Raw genomic sequence first — 22,444 nt, 5'->3', positions numbered from 1 at the left:
CAGGAGACACAGGTTCCAGCCCTGGTCTGGGAGGATCCCACATGCCGCGGAGCAACTAAGCCCGTGCACCATAGCTCCTGAGCCTGAGTGCCACAACTGCTGGGGCCTGCGTGCCTGGAGGCCGTGCTCTGTGGCGGGAGAGGCCACCGCAATGGGAGGCCCGCGCACCGCAATGAGGAGTAGCCCCCGCTCGTCGCAACAAGGGAGGGCCCGTGTGCAGCAATGAAGACCCAACGCAGCCAAAAATAAATAAATAAATAATAAAATTCCATCATTTTCCAAAGTAAATTTTAAAAAAAATCCAAGGCTTTCCCCTTTTCCAATTACATTTCCCATTACACAATTTATCCCATCCCACCAAAGAATTCAAATTTTCACGTATGAGTCCCACAAGAATGAATTAAACAGTAAGCCTAATCATATACCTTGCAAAATCATTGTAATTATAGACGCTATAGATGCCTGATTGCTTTTTCTAGATTCCCCTCTAATCTGAAAATTTCTAATTACTTCAATTAAAACCATCACTCTAAAATGCCCTCTAACTCTCAAATTGTACTTAAAAAGTGAACTTACAGAAGATCAGAATAAAAAGGACATGTCACCCCAGCCAGGCATTCTGGGATACACTGCACGCATTCCTCAGCTTGAAGGATTCAGTAGGGAGAAGCAGTGGCAGGAGGGAGCATATTTCTACCACCACCCCCAAGCCCAACCCCATTCCATGTGCTTCCCCAGGGCAACATCTGCTGACCTGGAGGTGCACACCTCTGGAGAGTGATAAGGGTTCTTTCTGACTCCGGGCCTCCCCTATACCCACCCAAGGGTGGCCACACTTACAAGTACAGGCTATTACAAGTAGGGCTATTCGGCATTAAAACCTCCACCATTCTCTGACCATTTCTAAGTGAAGCATTTTCCCCACACATACTTCACCTCAGGTTCCCAACCATTGGTCTTAAAATACTTCTATTTCTCTCCTTTCAAGATTACTTTCCACTTATTTTATCCTTAATGTTTGGTGTTTTATCCTTTTTTCATCTTATGTGCATTTTAAATTACACTTTGTGTTATTTTATCAAATATACATAAAATACAGAGAATAACATTAAGATAATCAACACCCATGTACCAGCTTAGCAAGACCTTAACATTTTGCCATATTTACTTCAGATCTTTTTGCAGAGGTCTGTTACAGCTGACACCCACTGTGAACCATCTTTCCCAGCTGCAATCCTCTTTCCTCCCTCCCTCCCTCCCTCCCTCCCCAGAGACAGCCACTCCCCTGGTGTTTAACATGCCCATGCACTTTAAAAACATTGTCAATACATACTATGTATTAATTATGGATATGCATATCATTTTGCACATTTTAAAACATCATATAAATGGCATCATACCGTACAAATCATTCTGCAACTTGCTTTTTCACTCAACATTGCATTCATTTTAACTGCTGCACAGAATTCCATTGTATGAATATACCATAATTCATTTTATCCATTCCCCTACTGATGGACTTTTAGGTTGTTTCCATTTCTTTACTCTTAAAAACAACGCTCTAATGAAGGCTCGTACACATCTTCTTGGGTAGCCCAGAAGCGGGCGGCAGAGTACGCACATCTTCACCTTGCCAAAGGGCTCTCCACAGTGATTGCACCAATTTACACTTTTCTCCAGCCGAGTATGAAAGTTTCCTTTGTTCCACATCCTCTCAAACACTTGGTGTTATGAGGTTTTTAAATTTTTGCCAATCTGATGGGTACGAAAGAGAGACTCCCAGTTTTTAATCTGCACATCCTGTAAGGACAACCATGTTTATTGACTATTTAGACCATCATTTTCATTTTTTTTCAACTTTCACATTGCCGTTTGATTCTATCATCACCTTATGGTGATTAATAGTAGAGACTCTGCATCCAGGCTGCCTGGGTTCAAATTCTGGCTCCATCACACCCAGTTAGTGTCTGAGGACACTGCTTGACCTCCCCAGGTCTCAGGTTCCTCGTCTATAACGACAGAGCAGCACCTACCTCACGGGGTTGTGAGGGTTTTATGAGTTAATACACGCAGCATGCTCAGAACAGTGCCAGGGAGGTCGGATGCTATACCCTCAGCTCTTCCTGCAGCTGCTCAGCCTCATTCCCATAACGGACCTACCAACCCTCAGACGTGAGAGCTTCAAAACATCTCAATCTTGGTAACCCAGCTAAATGGCATGGGTCCTCCTGAGTCAATGGCACGTCTGAATCACTGGCAACATGTTCTTTTCTGAAGTCATATCAACTACTCACTTGGTCAGGAGTTATGTGTATTGCAGGTTCAGAAAACATTATCCCTACATTACTGAGCAAGTCATATAAACAATGAATGAGGTGGGAACAACAGTAAAACCAATGTGGCATAATGCTTCTGACATTAAATAAGCATCCAGCACATATTGGTGATTGCCTAATAGGGAAATGCTGCTGACCTGCCTCTAAAGAAAACTTCATTGGTGTTGAATCACAAACCTAGACCGGCAGGAAAGAGGTACAAGGATGGATGCACAACCCTGCTCTTGACCTTGACCTCACCAGGCTACCTGGCTTCTATACTTCTACTTTGATGCACCTCCTTCACAGAAGAGTTTTAGCGGGATCCTGCTTGAGTGTCTAGGATTCAACACTCACGAAAGAGGGCAGAAACCCCTGGTTTGCCTCTCAGCTCCCAGCGATCCCCTATGCAGAGGGGATGACCTTCCACCCAATCAAGGTTTCAGACAGGCGCCTCAATTTTCACAAGAGGCTAGCCAAGTTGCCCAACCTATTCATCCTGAAAGCATACAGATTGACCTTCAAACCGCGCAGGATATCTGCAATTCTGGACCTAGCCAGAGGCAATAATCTAAAGACATTTGCAGCTCATTTCTTGTTAGAACCAGTTGAGGACAGTGGTATAGACGGAAGACTGTGTCAAGCCCATCCATTCCTCTAGACTAGATAGCCTCGGTTTATCCACGGCTTAAGCCATCTAAAAGCTGCATAACGTTAATACAGTGGTATTCTCCGAGGTGGTGATTTTATTTTCTTCTTTTTAAACTCTTGTATTTTCCAAATTTTCTACCATGAGAAAGTGTTCTGTTTATAATAAAAGAAAAACATACAGGTTATTTTTAAAAGCTTCATACTTGGAATATACTATAGTCCCCACTCCCACCTCCCAACGTAAGTGCTTTCCCTGAGCAACAACTAGTATCATATTCTCGGCTTTCATGAGAAAACTTAATGAAAAAAATTATTTATGAATCCCCAAACTGCACTCTCAGGGAGTTTCTTCCTTTGAACAGGAACGTTGCTGAGGTTCTTCTCTACTCCACCACTCAGTTCATATTAGCCATATAAGAAACTTCTTCCAGAACTAAACACCAGGAAAACAGTTTCACCTGAGCAACTGGTGTCCTCTTTCTTCATGGTCAGTGAGAATTATGTAACTTGTCGGGTATTCTCTTTTTATTTTGGGCAACAGAAAGGTAGATGCAAATATGAATTATAACCAATCACTAAGCAGGACCTTATGCCTGTGCAGCTTTATTCTAAGGATCCCAGGCTCTAACTTGGTTTTTTAGTTTGTTTTGTTTGTTTTTAATATTTTTCTACTGAGTGGATGTATTCTCGAAGCAACTCGAAACCCTTCTTACAATAAGGTAGGACACAGTTAAATGTAACTGTCATCTACACTGCTCAACATTAATGCTTAATATTTAAGTCCTAAAAATTTTAAACTGAGACAATAAAATCATGGTACAGTATCAACAATCTTTCTCAACTAATAAATAAAAGCTTAGTTGAACATGAGGAACTAAGAATTATGATTTCACTCCCAGAGTTAAACCATTAAATTTCTTTTCCTTCACTTATGAAGGATATTTACTTAATTTTTTCATAACAAGACAGAGGAAACAAATACAGCAAAAATTCTTCCAGAACTATACAGATTAGTTAATAGAGCAAAAGAAGGTAATATATTATAGGTGTTATAAACACAGACTTTGACATCATCAGATAAGATCTGTGTTCAAATCTTGGCATCACTGCATCATAGCTTGAAAAAAAATGGGGCAGGGTAGAACCAAATTCACAATTTCTAACGGTATGAGTTTGCCCAAATGTAAAATGTGGAGAATAATTATCTATTAAATGTGTTGTGAGAATTAAATAACCTATACGAAGTGCTTAAAATAATGCATAGCATGTTATCCACTCAATCAGAATAGCTGTTTCTGTCATTGTTGTTTTTATATATAAAGCCTAAAGAGCTCTCTCCTAAGCACTTAACTATTTCTGCCGAAGAACTACTGAAGAATTTTCTTGCGAAACTGCAAAACAGAAATACTTCTCAAAGATCGGTATTTAACCTAACAATTCAGTGATTAGGCACTCTAACCAACTTACCTAAATTGTCCAGTGCGAAGAAAACAAAGAGCTCGGTTACCATAAAGAAGGTGATTTTCAGGTCTTTAAAAGAAAGAATGTTTCGTCAGTAAAGAACATTACATGCAAAACAAACATAACACAGAAATCATAAGGCATGAAATAATTTTCAAAAACTTTACATCTGTGTGGCAGAGCACAAAGAATATAGTTGTTGTTCCTTCACTTCCAGAGTAACTTGTTCAAACCAACTTAAACTTCCCTGTATTCAAAATGAAGATTAAAAAGTTCTACTTTTTCTGCCTAGCTCATAGGGCTGCTGCAAGGATCAAATGAGACATATTAAAAAACTAGCAAACTACAAGTATGCTATAACTGTACAGAACAGAATACTTATGTAAGTCAGAACTGTACCACCTTCACAAAGAACTCAAATAAAGGAAGCCTGTAAATTACAACAGTAATTTAAATAGCTTCATTTCGAGTTTTGTCCTTTTTGGTTTTATCTTACTGTTCCTCTACCTCTTCCTAGAAGAACAGAGCAGCAGGCTTTCAGATGTGGTGTGCTACCTGGATTCACTCATTCCCTGTGGAGATGGGTAAGACAGGAAAGAGAGTAGCTGTCTACAGCGCACCCTCCTAAGGCTGCTACGGTATTAGGTGGGCCAGCTAAGATGTCAGTAAGAGCCAGGTGAGGCACACTTGCAGGAATGCTACAAAATTCTAGCAGCTGAGCAAACAGAAGATGAGGTAGAGAGAACACATGCATTCTCTCAACAATTCCAACTATCACCCTTTAAAACTTCCCTCATAGAAAGCACAAATCCCTGAATGGGTGACATCTTAAGTACTAGTAACTAACCCTTTGTTACCAGTTAATAATTTGGAAGGAATTAGTGTAAGGGAAAACAAGAGCAAGAAAGAACAGATGACTCTGTACTGGAAAGCTTGGGAACAAAGTGGGGCAGGGTAGAAGCAAATTCCCAATTTTGTCTGATTCACTTGAGTTATACAACTTGATTAGTAAGTTCATCTACTCAGGTCATCTCATGCTTCTAATACCTATGGGTGAGAAAATATATACTGCATAGCAAACTGATGATATTCTCCAATTCCTCATCTTGTGTTTCTTTCTAATGACTAGCATTCTAACTTGATCTGCCACATAAAAAGGGTCTCATTGTTCTATTTTGCTCTTACCTACATTCAATGGCTCTGGTGTAATAGATAATAGCTATATCAAATCTTTCTTTGGAAAACTCTTCATTTCCTTTCATTTTCATTAGTTCTCCTTGCTGAGAAATCAAGGTAAAAGAAGACCCATCAATTAAATGCAAAGAGAATCAGTAACCCCAATATTTAAGAAAAATGGTTCTGGGTTTCTATCTCAGGTATCAGAAATAACCTGGGGGATTACTTAGGTAGAAAATGAGAATTCAATACCCAACATTTTAGAATATACATTTAAAGAAACCTGTCTGTCTCTAATGACTCAACGCTAACTTTGATAAAGGGATATTAAAAAGTAAACAAAGCCATCACATTATGAATAACACTAACAATTTACCCCTTGTGTACCGTATTTGGCAGGTCCACTTTTAAACAGACCTTGACATGCCTGCATATGCAGAAAAGAAATAAGATCCAAGTAGAATTTTAATGTTAGGTTAGAAAATGTGATGTTATTCAACAAACCTGAGTGCTTAAAAAATAATATATAAATCAATAACATATAGGCACTGTTGATTAGACTAACTGCCCCCCCCCCAAAAAATGATGTGAACTACAGCAAGGATGAAATAAAAACAAAAAAAAACAACCAACAACAACAAAAAATGAAATCAAAGATGCTACAGATATAACTAAAACTTTTCAACTCAAACCTTCAAATTTTCAAAATAAACAAATTATTATTTACTGGATTATATCAATGGCTTTAGCTAGAGAATTAAGTAGAATATTAAATATTTTCCTAAATCCCTTTTTAAAAATTTAGTTAAAATCTTATTTCCTATGAGTGAATTGTATGGCATGTGAATTACATGCAAATAAAGCTGGTGGCAAAGAAAAATCATATTCCCTCAACTAATTAAAAGCCTTTTAATTAAAAAAAAATCAAATTTCGATTTTCAATTAACTCTTAAAATCTATAACATTAGAAAATTCTGATCAAGATGGCTTCCTCTTCCAAAAAAAATATTCCAATCAAAATTTATTAAAAATTTCCCTCAAACGTGTTATCAAATTTTATAGTAGTTCCTTGTGTACTGACAGCAGTTTTACTGAACTTTCCTCTAAGTGTTAATAAAAGTTCTAACAAGCAAATCTTAAAATATACTTACAAGTAAATATTTATTCTCACCTCTAGACACTCCGCACAACTTTGAGTTTTAAATTCTTCAAGCAAATTGCAGTTTTCTGTTACAACTTTAGTAATGTGATACTTGTCTAAATTTTATTTTTAGGAGAGAGCGAGAGAACATTTGTTTAAAAAAAACAAATTGCTATTGTTAATGTTCTAATTCTTAGGCTACGTAGGTTGAGGCTGTAAAGTTCAAGATATACTTTCTAAATAATGTTTCTTATAATCTTTTACATGTATCAACAATATATTTTTAATAAACAGCTGATAAAATGTTTCAAAAAACATTAGATTCATTGTGTGCTAAGAATCTAATCTCTTTTATTTCTAGCATTTAAAAATCTTGTTTATTACTACTCTAGTTCTAATTGTAGTTAACAGTGCTCTGTCATAACACATTCCAAATAGGCCTCATAATTACTCAAGTCAATTCAACAAACATTATTGAGATATGGTGTACCTGGCACGAAGTTTAACTAAAATTTCTGAAAACAAAAACCTGAGAAACTACTTTCTAAAATGTGTTTAATATTAAAAAAATGAAGAATTTAAAATGTCTTAATTCAACATTTTGACTCTCATGAATGTTAAAATTTGACATTTTTTGAAACATTATTCTCATTAAAATGTAATAAACTAATTAAAATGCAGTAGGTAATAACCAAAATTTATGTTAAAAATTTATCAGACATCATTTTCTGCATTTTAAGCTGTTCTATAAAAAAGATTTTAAGTGGTAAATAATAATTTTATTGCAACAAAACTATAGTTACGCTTCTAGCCAAACATATTCACTTCCAAGGCAAAAGCAGTACCTAAAATTTAAGACTGAAGAAAGAATTTTGGAAGGTGACCAAATAAAGTAAACTAATACTAAAGGGACAGATTAAGATTATAGAACAAAAACCCAAACTTTGAGATCAGAGAGACCTGACTTCTCATCTAGGTTCTACTACTTAATAGACTAAAGAAATATCACTTGACCTTTCAAAGTTTGCTCATTTCTAAAATAGGATCACAGCATCTACCTGGCAGAACTATTATAAAAAGAGAGAAAGAGTTAGAAACGAGCCCAAATGGGTGTCCAGTACATGATACTGGTCCTTTACTTCCACCATAAAATCTAGGCTATAATTAAAGGCTTCCAAAACAACGAAGAGAACAACCTCTATCAACGTAATACAGCCCACCGTCCAATAAACATCAGGAAAATCTGTCTTGGGGCTTTCCTGGTGGCACAGCGCTTAAGAATCCACCTGCCAATGCACGGGACACAGGTTCGAGCCCTGGTCCAAGAAGATCCCACATGCTACGGAGCAACTAAGCCCATGCGCCACAACTACTGAGCCCATGTGCCACAACTACGGAAGCCCGCACGCCGAGAGCCCATGCTCTGCAACAAGAGAAGCCACCATAATGAGAAGCCTGCACACCACAACAAAGAGTAGCCCCTCTCCCCACAACTAACCAACGCAGCCAAAAATAAGTAAATAAATTTATTTTAAAAACCTGTCTTCATATCTAAGATTAATTTCTAACACTCAGGTCAAGAGTATAAAATGTGCCCTCTACTCAAAATGGCAAATGGAAATGGCAAATTATCAGTCATTATCAACTAAAGAGCCAAATACTTCCTGTTTCAAGAGCCCTATAAAAACACTACTAACACTCAAATATTTTAGAGAAAAATATTTCACAAGGTAAAAAATATATAAGGCAGCTTCATCATATATAAGAATAACAAATTCATCAGAGAAATGAAAATTATAATCTTAGCTCAGTTACTTCTCTTATGAATGAGAATACATAAGCCCCAATGTGGTCTCTTTGGGTATTATATATTAATAATATATGGCATACATTTGCTAGGATGTTTAAAAGGTATTAACATCACAGATATCGCCAAGACAGGAAATACAGAATAAAATTAACTACAGGGTTAAAGTTCTCTTATTCAGGCTTTTACTCATAAGAGAAAAACGTTTTTTAAAATCCTAAGATAAACAAGAAATCACAGCTACACATTCTATTTTCCAAAATAATACCTTTATAAAACTGAGTCAAGTAACAACTTAAAGCATTTATACTTACATTCAGTAAAGAAAATACTTAACATAGGCCAACAATTGTCAACTGCTCCTAACCTAGGTAAAATTGTTACATCGCCTGTGTATTTCACCCAATTCAAAGCTTCTTCCATTGCCAAGATTTTCTGTTTCAAAAAGAGGGATGAAAAATGTGATTTGTGTATTAATTATAAGTTTACATGTGGCATTATAAATTTATCTTATATAGTATTTCAGACTCTTATTACAAAACTTGTACAACCTCATGTTTTCATTACTCTAGCATGCAACCTAGAATAGCTAGATCCCAACACACAAGTTAACAGAGACCACAGACTCACATATGTTACATCTTCAGGTAACCTCAGGCCACCCTCAGAGCCCAGGATGCTGCTGCAATGATTAAAGACCTGGAAGTTGAGGTCTACAACCTGGCCAGAGGCTGCCCTAGGTAGCAGGAGAGTACAGTAACACAAGGTGAATAGGGGTCTCAGATTTCATCTAAACTGGGACTTCCATCCTGACCTTAAGATTAACAGTATCTATTAAGGTTCACGAAAGGGACTATGTACTTTAAATGGTCTGTGGCAAAGAGAAGAATAAGCATATAGGCAACAAGAGGAGGGCATGGTTGGTCAAACGAGCACTCAGTGCAATGACCTTCATGAAGGGTCGAGAGTTCACAGAAGTATAATTCATACTTCTTGTGTCGGAAAAGATTTCAGAAATTAAATAATGAAGTCATCAACACTGGTGTCGGGTTTAAGGGAAACATGTACATGCTTATGTCACCAGTAGCATTAAAAATTGGTTTATTGGGACTTTCCTGGCAGTCCAGTGGTTAGGACTCTGCGCTCTTACTGCTGAGGGCCCGGGTTCAATCCCTGGTCGGGGAGCTAAGATCCTACAATGTATCTGAAGATCATCTAGTAATTGTGTATCAAAAAATGTTCATACCAGGGGCCTAATAACTTCATTTGGGAAAGAACATATACCAGGTAAATAATCTAAAAGAGAAAAAGCAATCAACTTGTAAAAGAGGCTCAAAATTACACTACATATATGGGGGAAAAAATGATAATACTGCAAACCCCCCAAACAAGGAGATTGCTTAGGCAAAATATAGAAATCAGTACTACTAAATGCTACCTATAAAATGTTGACTCGGTGGGCCTAGTATTGATACAGGGGGCAATGAGAAGTGAGAAAACTGCCACTTACTCAAAGTGGTTGCATTGTATTCCCATGTTAACACTTACATTTTCTATTTTATAACCAATTCTCAATAAGCCTCCAATAAAGAATGAATCATTCTGCAAAACAGAAAAGACAAAACATTTTTTTCCTTATTCGGCCAATCATACTTTAATTTTCTAATGGAAAAAAAAATTCTACATTTTAGGAATACTACTCTATGTACATAGTAGTCCACTTTCTACAGCACTTTCATGCCCAATTTACCTCTTAAGGACCCTAAAACAAGTCAGAAATAGTCTTACACAGGGTTCTAATAATAAAATGATTTAGTTTAACTTCTAGATGTACAGATTTTAAACTTTCAGATGTATGGTTCATTACACCTAAATTTTTTTATAAAATTACATTGGCTGAGCTTCCCTGGTGGCGCAGTGGTTGGGAGGCCACCTGCCAACGCGGGGGACACAGGTTCAAACCCTGGTCAGGGAGCATCCCACATGCCGTGGAGCTGCTGAGCCTGTGTACCACAACTGCTGAGTCTGCGCTCTGGAGCCCGCGAGCCATAACTGCTGAAGCCCGTGCGCCACAACCACTGAGCCCGTGCTCCACAACAAGAGAAGCCACTGCAATGAGAAGCCCCGCGCACCGCAACGAAGAGTAGCCCCCACTCTCCACAACCACAGAAAGCCCGCGCACAGCAACGAAGACCCAACGCAGCCAAAAATAAATAAATAAAAATTTTTAAAAATTACAGTGGCTGATACAAGTTGCTGCAAAGGATTAATCTGCAGGAAATAAGTATCAGAATGCCCTTTCTAAATTTAAGTTTGCAATCAGAATTACCAAGAAAAACACTTGGCTCCATAACCAAGTGAAATGAGAAAAATTATTAAACGGCTTTCAAGGGAAAAAAAACCCTCAGTGTAGTACAGGGATACCTCCTCAAACCTGACATGATTAAGTTTACCCCAAAGAAAAAATATTTGCTGTGGTGGTGCTAACAGTGGCATGATTTTACGTTACAAGATAGGACCCATCACTTTCCGAATCTGCGGCAAAGGCTTCTGTGAACCAGGTGCACACTTCCACTTGTGACAAATTCTAATGTCTATTTGTTAACGGCAAGGAGCAGGCCTGGTTCTCATCATGTCATGTCAGAACCACGAAAACAGCCATCTACCTGATCTCTCAAATACACAGCACAAACTCATGGACAGCAGAATAAGCTCAGGTTAACCATTACCCATTAGTCACTATAAATTAGTAACATGGGCCTAATACCATATAAATATCTATATTCTTGAAATGCGGGAGGGGAACACATTCTATCACTTACCGCAGCTTTCTTTGCCAAATCCACAATATCTTCCATCAACTCAAGATGTTGTAATTTCTTCAAACTTATCTCAGAAGCATGAGAACTGCTTAAAGACAAATTTATTTTTTAAAAGATTAGGGTCTCATATATAAAATTCATTGAACCTTACACTTAACTATATGTTATACCTCAATTTAAACTATTTGAATAAAATTAAGTTCTCTTACTTCACTCTAGGTAATAAGTTGTTTATTAGGTAGACAAAATACTACACTTTTTTCTTTCTTCTGTATTATAATACTGGTATTTATAAACAAGCATATTAATTTTTCCTTATTCAGCTTCAAATCTACCATCTAACGCTCTTCAGAGTTTCATTCATTATAATGTTACCATGATTATTCATTTATATCCAAATCCCAAGTATTAACTTTTCCAGTGTATTAAACAAAAGTAGAGTTGAACAGTATACAAGAATGAGACATAAGCCTTCCATTGCACTTGGCATTCCTCAGTACTGGGCAACACACTCACCACTGTTCACACAAAATGGGTTAACAAGCAGTAACTTACTTCGCCTCCACACAGGGATGCAACCGTGATATTACAGAACTGTGCTGACGTTGAAACAGAAGTGGCCAGAAGACGTGTATTTTAATGGCATCACAGTAATCTTGCAGGATAGAAATAGGTTTACTACACCACATAGTGCAGATATCAAACTCTTAATTAAAAAGAAAAAGTTTTAAATTAATATTTTGTGCCTCATTTTGAAATGAATCAACACTGTCAAAGGAAAAGACAAAAATGGATATGGAAAGGTAAGAAATGAATGGATGAAATATTTTAACCTGTCAGATGTTAAGAATATCTAAGTGTTAGCTAAAACTCCATTTTAACAAGGAAAGGTTTTTTAATTTCTAGCTAAAAAGGATAATAAAGAACAAACTTTGTAAAGATGTATAAGTCTGTTATGTTGATGTGAATGCATGAACCTTCCTTGATAGCTGTTTCAACAAATTAAAATTAAAATACCAAAGTACTCACCTAAGTTTCCCTCACTTTGGGTATAATCTTTATACTGTCTACCCTGAAAAAGAAAAAAATTCTTTTGACTTGTATCTGGTAAATGCAAAAGTAACAGTTCTTGATTTTTAATGTAAGGGTTATCAATACTAAACTAAAAACTTAAAGTACATTTACTTTTCCACTTTGAATACAACATCTTCAACCAATGAGTCCTTTGGCCTTTTTCAGTGTTTCCCCAAGTCTGTTTCTATGGCTCTCCCTGAGAGCCTTTAGTCTCGTCTCCAGTCAGAAAACAAGCTTTCACCAGCACTGCACATTCTCCTTGTTGAGGCACTGCTTACTTCCCCGTCTGAAATGACCTCTTCAAAAGCCATACATATCTCCCTATCAAATCTTGTGTAGCACAAAAATATCTTTACTCAGACAGCTCTATACCACAAAACCTTCAAGAAGTAAATCGTAAAGGTTCTCCTAAGAAGGAAAAAAAAATGTATAACTATGTATGGTGATGGACGTTAACTAAACTCATTGTGCTGATCTCATGATATATACATACATTGAATCCTTATGTTGTACATCTGAAACTAATGTCATATGTCGATGATACCTCAATTTTTTAAAAAAATAAACCTTTAAGAATACATAATGTTAAAAACAAAAAGTTAAGGGGACTTCCCTGGCGGTCCAGTAGTTAAAACTGCACTTCCACTGCAGAGGGCACGGGTGTGATCCCCTGGTCAGAAAACTAAGATCCCGCATGCCACGCGGTGTTAAAAAAAAAAAAAAAAAAAAAGTTAAGAAATCTACTTACCACCCCGTCACAGTAAAGTTGAGTCACACGAACATAATCATTGGACATAAATTCGGAAGCAAAGACACAATCATCCACATAAGGGCACTCTTCTAACAAGGCATAATCTGCTACGGTGAAATTTCCCAGGGCAAAATCGTCCATGGTGCACCCTCCTAAGGACACAACAAAACCCAAATCCATAATCAAATCATTTGAGCTGATATGAGAAGCAGTTTTCCTAGCTTCTATAGTATATCTGAAAAATACCTGGAACTTACGCCCCAAGGAAATAACTCCAATGAGAACACTGAGCTCTGGAAGATTCTCAACCTCATTTGCTAGTCTTTCCCCTTGACTCTCCTCGAGTTATCAGTTTAACCTATTTCTTCCTTTTGTCAGGTTCAAAGAATCACCATCTCTACCCTGAATTTAACTGTTTACATGTCTCCTTTAGATGGAAGATAAGTAAGGGCATCTTATTCATCTTTGTATGTGCCTAGATGAATGAACAAAAGACATCCTTCCACTGCTGCCCTTTTACCCCAACTGCTTTTACTGCCTCTGTGAAATATGCTGTTTCATCATACAGAAACTCTGCCCCATTCTCAACCTCCTGGCTGGGACTAAACCCTGACTGCACTGAGAAAACGGTTTCCTCTCAGCTGTTCATATTCTCCTATCCATGCCTCAGTGTGTGTGTCTGTCTCGGGCAAAGGGGCAGAGCTGAAGTGGTACAGGGAGAGTACGCAGCCTCCTAACCCCTCACAGCCGCATCCAGACCTGCCATCCTCCCAGCAATCGCTGCTCCTAACGCTCTCACAACAGCTACAGCAGCACGGCAACGCCCCTTACATTATCAGTGACCATGCTCTTTAAACAAGTACTTCAGTGGGGGGACGGGGAATTAGGGCTAGAGTTTCAGACTAAAGTGTAGTCCCCTGAAGAAAGTTCAGTAACAAAAATGTATAGCTATCAGTGAATAGCTACAAAACCTAAACATCACTGGAAAATGCAGCATTTTATTACTTGTAACTCTTGCCCAAGTAGTGGCTTTCTTTTCCTATCATCACCAGCACCACCATTGTCACCACTTTTTATACCTGTTCACTTCATCACTATTATCCCACTACCGTTATGATAAACCAAGTTTCTTTTTTCCCAAGCAAGACCACCATGAGTCCTTGGAAAACACATCTGTTTCTTTAAGTAATCCTTCCTCTTATGCCCAATTTGCTGTACAACAACCTCACAATATCAGAAGTGAAGACCAACAACCACCTTCCTAGCAAACTGCCGGTACCATTTGTCCTATGTTGTACCAGGTGTTTTACACGTACCACCTCACTGATCCTCACAGCAGTTCTTTGCAGGCCCAATTATTATCACAGTCACTGTACAGATGGAAAACATGCATAGCAAAACTAAGTAATCTGCTCAAGGTCACCAAGCTAGGCAGGATTCAAACCTAGGTCTTCCGATTCCACAGTTTCCTCTCAAACACTGTATTTCACTAGATCTACGTTTCGTTGTCACTGCCGTCTAGCTGCCTCCTGGCTGTTGTCATGTTTAAGAACACAGGCACCTGGTTCACAGTGTTCGCCTCTTTCCTCCGAGCATCATTCCAGCCACACCAACGTCCATGTGGACGACCCTTCAGGACTCTAGCCTGGCAGTGCAACCACCTTCTCAACTAAAATGAAATCTGCGGCCCACCTCACCTAGGCTCTTCCTTCACAAGGCCACACCTTGGACCACTGCCCAGGTCTAAACCAGTTTTTAAATCTTTAACTCTGATTAGCTCCTCTCCAACCACACCCAGGAATCATTACGACTTACGTCTCCCCTATCTCCTACCACATTCTTCAACCTCATCAAGAATTCTTCCTCTTCTGCCATTCAAATCCTCCATTCTCGTTTATTTTCACTTTCCTAATATTGGGTTTCCACTTCCACCATTTAAGGGAAGCTGCTTCAATAAAGCCGTTGGCAACCTTTTCCAGTAGACTGGATATCTACAATGTCTGGAACCTGACCTGTCCTGGATGAAGAACAATACTTCCAGAGTTTAGAGAATTTAACTCCAAAAGTAAACAATGACTGGAAAAAATATGAAGACATTTTAGCACCCAACGTATGGCACATAATATGGGACATATGCTATTCTGGGAAATATATACACTTTTAAACTCATTTGTCTTGCAAATGTTTTTTTGTATATAAATACAGAAAGAGCCAAGAACGGTCTGTCACAGCCCACACATCACCATCGTGGCATCAGTTACAATACAATTAACATGCTCATACCTGGCAGACTGAGCCACTGTGACACCATGCTGGTCAGTCACAGCCTGGCATATCTCACTGATACCATGCCCTGCACCAACTGCACCGTAATTACGACACTGGTGTTATTTTTATTTTCTGTTTTGTTTTAACCAGAGAGGCGATGCGGCATAGTGGTTAAGAGCATAGACTCTGGAACCAGACTGCCTGGGCTTGAATCCTGGCTCTGTTTCCTGAGTGTGTGATCTTGGACAAGTTACTTAACCTCTGTAGGCTTCAGTTTCCTCACTTAATCAAATGAGGACAGCAATCCTACCTATCTGATTAATCCATTAACACATTTAAAGTGCTTTTAATAGCACACAGTGTATAGGAAACGCTACAAATATCAGCTATCATTAACATATTAGATGAATGTTTTTTTAATCCGCTATTTGGATGCCTCTAACTGAATGGTCTCTCTTAATTGCTAATTCCAAAGAGCACTTTTCAGCTTACGACTTACTTGACGCTGTTGACCACTTCCTCCTTCTCAGAACTCTTCATTTGGACTCCAAAGACCATCTTCTCCTGGTTCTCCTCCTATTCTTCTGGCTGCTCTTCCTCAGTCTCCATGGCTCTTCTTCTCCATTCCCCGCCACCCAAATGTCAACTCTCTTTTCTTCTCACGCTTACTCTCTCCTTGGGTGACCTTATCCACCATACCCATGCCTTAAAACAGCACTTTCTGAACTTCCATCATTTGCATAGCTTCACCACAATTTTTGCCATTTCCACAGATCCCATGTATTTTATTTACTTAATATTCTCTTCTTTTGGGGCTCACCTGGTCTAAGTGATAATATCCATGATATTACAGGTTTGAAATACAGCTTACGTTTTTCAGACACGTTAAATTCCTATTTTTTTTTTATCTGTGTACTACTTTAAATTACCTCATACTCACTGTAGCAAACCACAGCTGACATGTCCAAATGCTGAAGACTCTCAAATCTCTCCAGGCTGGGTTGCATCTCATGACTTCTAGACCCTCGCTATCGACTGCTACTGGGTCTTAACCAAGATGTCCCGCAAGCCTCTCAGATTCAGTAAGTTCAAAAACAAACTTATCTTTTTCCTCAAGAACAAATGAAACCAAGTTCTTTCCTCTTTCTGTATATTACCAGTTAATTGCTCTACATGCCACCTGGTTACCCAAACCAGAAATCTGGAGGTCAGTCTACACTCCCCCAGTCTCCTTCAACACTCCTAACCAACCTGACCATGAAGTCCTGTCCTTTCGACTCCTCTAAGGAATCCAAAATTAGCACACATACACCTCTTCATGCCCACTGCCAATGCCTTGGTTGCAGCTCCACCTTTTCTCCTCTGAACTACTTAAACAAGCAGTCTCCTAACTGGTGACTTGCCTTCAATCTTGGCATCCCCGAAAACTCTGATCATAACACTTCACTGCTTAAAATAATTCAGAAGCTTCTCATCATCTTCAGGATAAAGTCCAAACTCCTTACTATAGCACAGAAGGCCTTTTGTGATCCTGTTCCTGCATTTCTCTAGTCACTCCATGACATGCAACGTAGAAGCCAGTCATACTCAGCTGCCTGGCACTTCTAAACAAACCTTATTCTGCAACCACAATGCCTACCAATCCTTAATACTCGATTCCAGGAAGCATTTCCTGAACTTCTCACTACCACCAAGTTTATTTTTGCACCGCTTCTCTGTAAGCCCCGAGCACCCTGCTCATATCTTTTTGACAGCAATTTTTATACTGTTTGGTCATTACAGGTTTCTCTCTGTAGGTTCACTATGTCCAGAGGGCACACTGTGCCCTACTCATCTTGATTCCGTATCTCAGTGCTTCCCAAATTTTTAATTTGCATACCCCAAAGTAGAAAACTTTGCCAAACCCACTTGTCAACTGTACTGTTACCTATTTAATATTTTTATTTAGACTAACTCAAATTTTAACTTAGATGTAAACTTGTTTTAATGGAAAGTTTGTTACCACCAAGAAATCTTAAGTTTGGTAGGACAGAATTTTTTTTCCTAACACATACTAAAATGAATATACTACAAAAATTAAATACTAATGTAAAGGACTTCTGAGCCCATCAATTATGATGAACTAATGGGGCACTCCATGACTGCAAAACAAAGTGGATGCTAGATTTTTAAAATTTTGCTGAGCTCATAGAAATAGCCAACATTTAAAACCACCCTTTCCCCCCAAAGCAACAAGCCTCTAGCTAGAAACTAAACCTGACAGTCAACAATGATAAATCATAATGCCAAGAGCAATAGTGGGATCATGGGCCAGAAGCAAAGTGAGAAAACTGAAAGGTTGGTCCCACATAAAGCTCCCAGCCAAAGCTAATACAAATCCTATCAGAAGGAAAGTACCCCCAAATCAGACTCTCAAAATTCCCACAGAGAAAGATCAATCAATCAAGAGTTCATCACTGAAAATCTCTAAGCACAGGAGGTGACAATCCACCATAAGAAAGGCAACAGAAAAAACAAGCAATAAATTTAGACCCCTGAGGACATCAAACATTGGGACTGCCAGTCTACAGAATATAGATTCAAAAAAATGAGCAAGCAACATGAGACTATAAAAAATGACTGGGTATAGCTAAAAAAGAACCGAGTGATACTTTAAGAAACTAAAAATATAGGGGCTTCCCTGGTGGTGCAGTGGTTGAGAGTCCGCCTGCCAATACAGGAGGACACTGGTTCGTGCCCCGGTCCGGGAGGATCCCACGTGCCGCGGAGCGGCTGGGCCCGCGTACCACAAAAAAAAAAAAAAAAAAAAAAAAAAAAAAGAAACTAAAAATATAATTGTTAAAAGTAAAGGAAAATAAAACACATGGGTCAAACAGATGATCAGGCACAGGTGAAGAGAAAACTGACGAACAAGAACACATGCATGATGAAATCACCCAGCAATTTAAGTTCCGGCAAAGATACAAGGAAATGAAAAATGTGAAAGATGAAAAGTGATCTGGAAACAGCCTCATACATATATATCCAGTTAAATTTCCGGAAGGAGAAAATAGATAAAATCAGAGAGAAAGTATTTAAAGGACACAAGGCTCAGAATCTGCTAGACCTCATGAAGACAAAATTCTGAATCAGGAAACACATGTATCCAAAATAGGATAAATAAAAAGTAATAATCATCTAGACTTAGAAGTGAAGATGTAAACCAAAGACAGAAAATCCAATGCAGCGAGAAGAAAAATAATATTTTCTTCAAATTACCATAAATAAAACTGGCAGCAGACAACTTTGCATGTAGAATAATATATTTACCATATAAGCAGAAAATAAAGCATCAACCTAGAACTGTATACCCATCAAAATTATCCTCAAGAACAAGGGTAAAATAAAAATAATTTTAGATAAAAAAATGAGTTGACCACCAAGAGACCTGAACTAACTTCTAAAAGTACCAATTAAAAATCATAAATTACCTGACTGGATTAAAAGAAAAATCTAGTAATATATTCTTCATAAGAGATACCTAAAATCTAAGGACATAAGAAAAGTGACATGAAAATGAAGAAAAAGGTTATTCCAGGTAAATTACCACCAAAAGAAAGGTGGGACAGACCAAATAGACCCCAAGACAAAAATCAAAATTAAGCATGGAGAGAACCACAACATAACAGAAAAGGTTCAACCCACTAGGAAAACAATGTTTAGCTTGCATGTATCTAATCAAATAGTCTCAAAATACATAAAAAGAAAAACTGTTAGAACTACAGGAAGTCTGTTAGAAGGTAACAGTGGAAGACTACATCTCTCTCATGTAGGTCAAACAACTGAAAATTAATACAGACAGTCTGAACAACACAATTTACAAGCCTGATCTAACACATACATAACAACTAGAGAATACATACTCTTCACAAGTACACACAGAATAGTTATCACAATTCCCTATGTACAAGGCCATAAAGCAAGGGCAAACAAATGTTTTTAGAAAGATAAAATATACAATACATTCTCTGACAACACAATTAAGAAATGCACGAAAAGAAAAAACGTTAATGAAGAAACATTTGGACATTTTTTTTTTTTTTTTTTTTTTGCGGTATGCGGGCCTCTCACTGTTGTGGCCTCTCCCGTTGCGGGGCACAGGCTCCGGACGCGCAGGCCCAGCGGCCATGGCTCACGGGCCCAGCCGCTCCGCGGCATGTGGGATCTTCCCGGTCCGGGGCACGAACCCGCGTCCCCTGCATCGGCAGGCGGACTCTCAACCACTGCGCCACCAGGGAAGCCCACATTTGGACATTTTAAAGCATATTTTAAAGAAAACTTTAAAACACATAAGTCAGAGAAGAAATCAAAATAGGAATTTTAATAATACTTAAATTTAAAAATTAATGAAAATACCATAAATTAAATCATGTTACATAAAGCAAAAATGAACTGTGAGGAAGCGTATAGCTTTACATGCTTGTAGTAGGAAACAGGAATGACTGAAAATTAGTAAGTTAATCATGCAATTTAAGTTAGAAAAAAATAAACAATAAACTCAAAGAAGGAAAAGGAAGGAAATCATAAAGGAGACAAAAATCAATGAACTAAAAAACAAAAATATAATAGAACAAATGAGGCCAAAGATTCATCCTCTGGCAAGATTAATAAAATAGACAAACTTCTGGCAAAATTTAAAGAAAAAAACGTCGCACACAAATAATATTCAAAATGAGAAAAGGGAACATACCTACAAGTAAAAGAGATTAAAGAGAATTAAGACAATACCATGAACCTGATGCCAATAAATTTTTAAAAATAAATAAATAGGGCTTCCCTGGTGGCGCAGTGGTTGAGCGTCCGCCTGCCGATGCAGGGGACACGGGTTCATGCCCTGGTCCGGGAAGATCCCACATGCCGCGGAGCGGCTGGGCCCATGAGCCATGGCCGCTGAGCCTGCGTGTCCGGAGCCTGTGCTCCGCAACGGGAGAGGCCACAGCAGTGAGAGGCCCGCGTACCCAAAAAATAAATAAATAAATAAAACTGACTAAAAGAAATGGAAAACCTGAAGTCCTATTACTATTCAATTGCTAATTATCAACAATTTACAGTCCTCTACACACAAAAAATTAGATCCAAATTATCTCACAGATAAAATGCTACCAAACTTCGTTGTTGTTCAGCAGATCACTAGTGAACAGAGGGCCAATTCGATACACGGAGTGAGATCAATTGTAGCCACATGGGGGGAAAAAATGAATGTGGATCATTACCTCACACCATATACAAAAACCAGTACCAGATGGATTATGAACTTAAATGTGAAAGGCGTCATTTAAAAACTTCTAAAGAGAAACACAAAAGAATGACTTTATAATCCCAGGGCAGGGAAAGTTTCCAATTAGATTACATTAAAATTAAGAACTTCTGTTCAGCAACATACACCATGAAGTGCAAAAAGACAGACCATGAACTAGAAGAAATTTACAACATGTATACTCAATAAAGGATCGATGTTACCAGTTTGTTTTAAAAGACACCCCAACAGAAAAATGGGTAAAAGATATGACGAGGTATTTTTTTGTGAACAAAAAGGACAGATGGTTCACAGACAAATGAAAAGATGCTCAAACTCATTAACAATCAAGAAATACAAATTAAAACCCCAATGCACACCATTTCATACCCATCTGATTGATAAATATTAAGAAGTCTAAAAGTAATAAGTGTTGCAGAGAATACAGATCAACTATAACTCTTACACACTGCTAATCAAAGTATATAAATTGACAAAACTGCTTGCCAAAGTATAAGCCGGTACAACCACTTCAGAAAACAATTTGGTATCATTTTGTAAAGCTGAACATTCATACCCCAAAACCCAGCAATTCCACTTCTAGCAAATAGCTTACCACAGTGGTATTCCAATATTTTTTTACTCACAAACCACAACGCTTTAAAAATTACATATTCTTCACACTTTAAAATGACATCTAAAAGATTTCAGCCCCAAGTTTAAATAATTGCAAAGGATGAATTTCTAGAGCATCACAGTGACATTTTAAAACTGACATATCATTGGTTTAAAATGTCATAATTATTACAGCATAAAGTTGATTAAAAAATAACTAGTATATATAATGATAATTAAACGTAAAAGTTACATTTTATTGGAAATGCAGCTCTTGAGGAGATGGGAAGTGTCTGGATTAAAAGAGGTGTTTCCTAACACTACAGCTGCATGTATTTTAGATTAGCCTTTTGTTTTCCATGGAGAGTTTTTCAACTGGGACACTACCCTGGTAAGATTCCATATGGGTGAGCGCTATGCATTCCTAATTTAAGGCAGAAGTGCTACTGTGAGAGGGAAGGTGGGAAAGTAGAACCAGGAGGAAGTTTCTGTCACAGGCTTCGGCATTACCAGTTTTACGAAAGGGTACACGTGGAATTTAATGATCACAAATTGATTCATTAATATTACCTGTGCCCAAGTACTCCTCAGAAAATCTTTATTACTTCCCCAGAGGTCATATACCCCAGTGTGAAAAGTAGAGAAATTCTTGCAACTATGTACCAGAAGATATGTACAAGAATCCTCAAAATAGCAAAACCTAGAAACAACCAAAATGTTCATCAACAGAAGAACACATACACTGTGTTATATTCACCCACAGAATATTACACAGCTGTGAAAATTAATGACATATCTATACTATCAGTGACTCTTAGAAACATAACATTGAGTGAAATAAGCAAGACCCAGAAAGCTGTATCCAGTATTCCTTTTTTTAAATTCAAAAACAATAGAAACCACACAATACATTGTTGAGGGATGTATACATATCTGATAAAATTATTTTTAAAAAAACAAGGAATGACACACACAATTTAGGATAGTCACTCTGGAGGTGAGCACATTCAATATCCGTCATTTTGATTCCTGGATTGATCATTTTGATTCTTGGATTGAGTGGTGGGTTGATAGGTGTTCATTTTATT

The 22,444-nt window shown here is 37.9% G+C and overlaps 1 protein-coding gene across 12 annotated transcripts in view; it reads right to left on the bottom strand.

Moving 5' to 3' along the window:
- Positions 1-22,444, bottom strand: part of TTC3 (tetratricopeptide repeat domain 3) — a 140,628-nt gene that overhangs the window by 115,451 nt on the left and 2,733 nt on the right. For 2 of the 12 annotated variants that reach the window (XM_032629851.1, XM_032629853.1), the window contains exons 2-10: positions 13,196-13,350; positions 12,403-12,445; positions 11,929-12,079; positions 11,374-11,461; positions 10,100-10,153; positions 8,866-8,986; positions 6,775-6,860; positions 5,613-5,707; positions 4,434-4,496 (exon numbers count right to left, since the gene is read on the bottom strand). The exons of 2 other annotated variants lie outside the window; for them this stretch is intronic. In XM_032629851.1, the coding sequence (XP_032485742.1) occupies positions 4,434-4,496; positions 5,613-5,707; positions 6,775-6,860; positions 8,866-8,986; positions 10,100-10,153; positions 11,374-11,461; positions 11,929-12,079; positions 12,403-12,445; positions 13,196-13,339 (845 nt within the window). In that variant the 5' untranslated portion in view covers positions 13,340-13,350. Of the gene's footprint in view, positions 1-1,400; positions 10,154-11,373; positions 11,462-11,928; positions 12,446-13,195; positions 13,351-22,444 lie in introns of those variants that run through there. 8 more of the 12 variants (XM_032629854.1, XM_032629850.1, XM_032629857.1 and 5 more) reach the window with 7 other exon arrangements.

This window comes from Phocoena sinus, chromosome 4 (genome assembly GCF_008692025.1).
Source record: "Phocoena sinus isolate mPhoSin1 chromosome 4, mPhoSin1.pri, whole genome shotgun sequence".
Lineage (NCBI taxonomy): Eukaryota > Metazoa > Chordata > Mammalia > Artiodactyla > Phocoenidae > Phocoena > Phocoena sinus.
The sequence above is the reverse complement of the archived record's forward strand: the minus strand, read 5'-3'. Positions and strand labels throughout refer to the sequence as shown.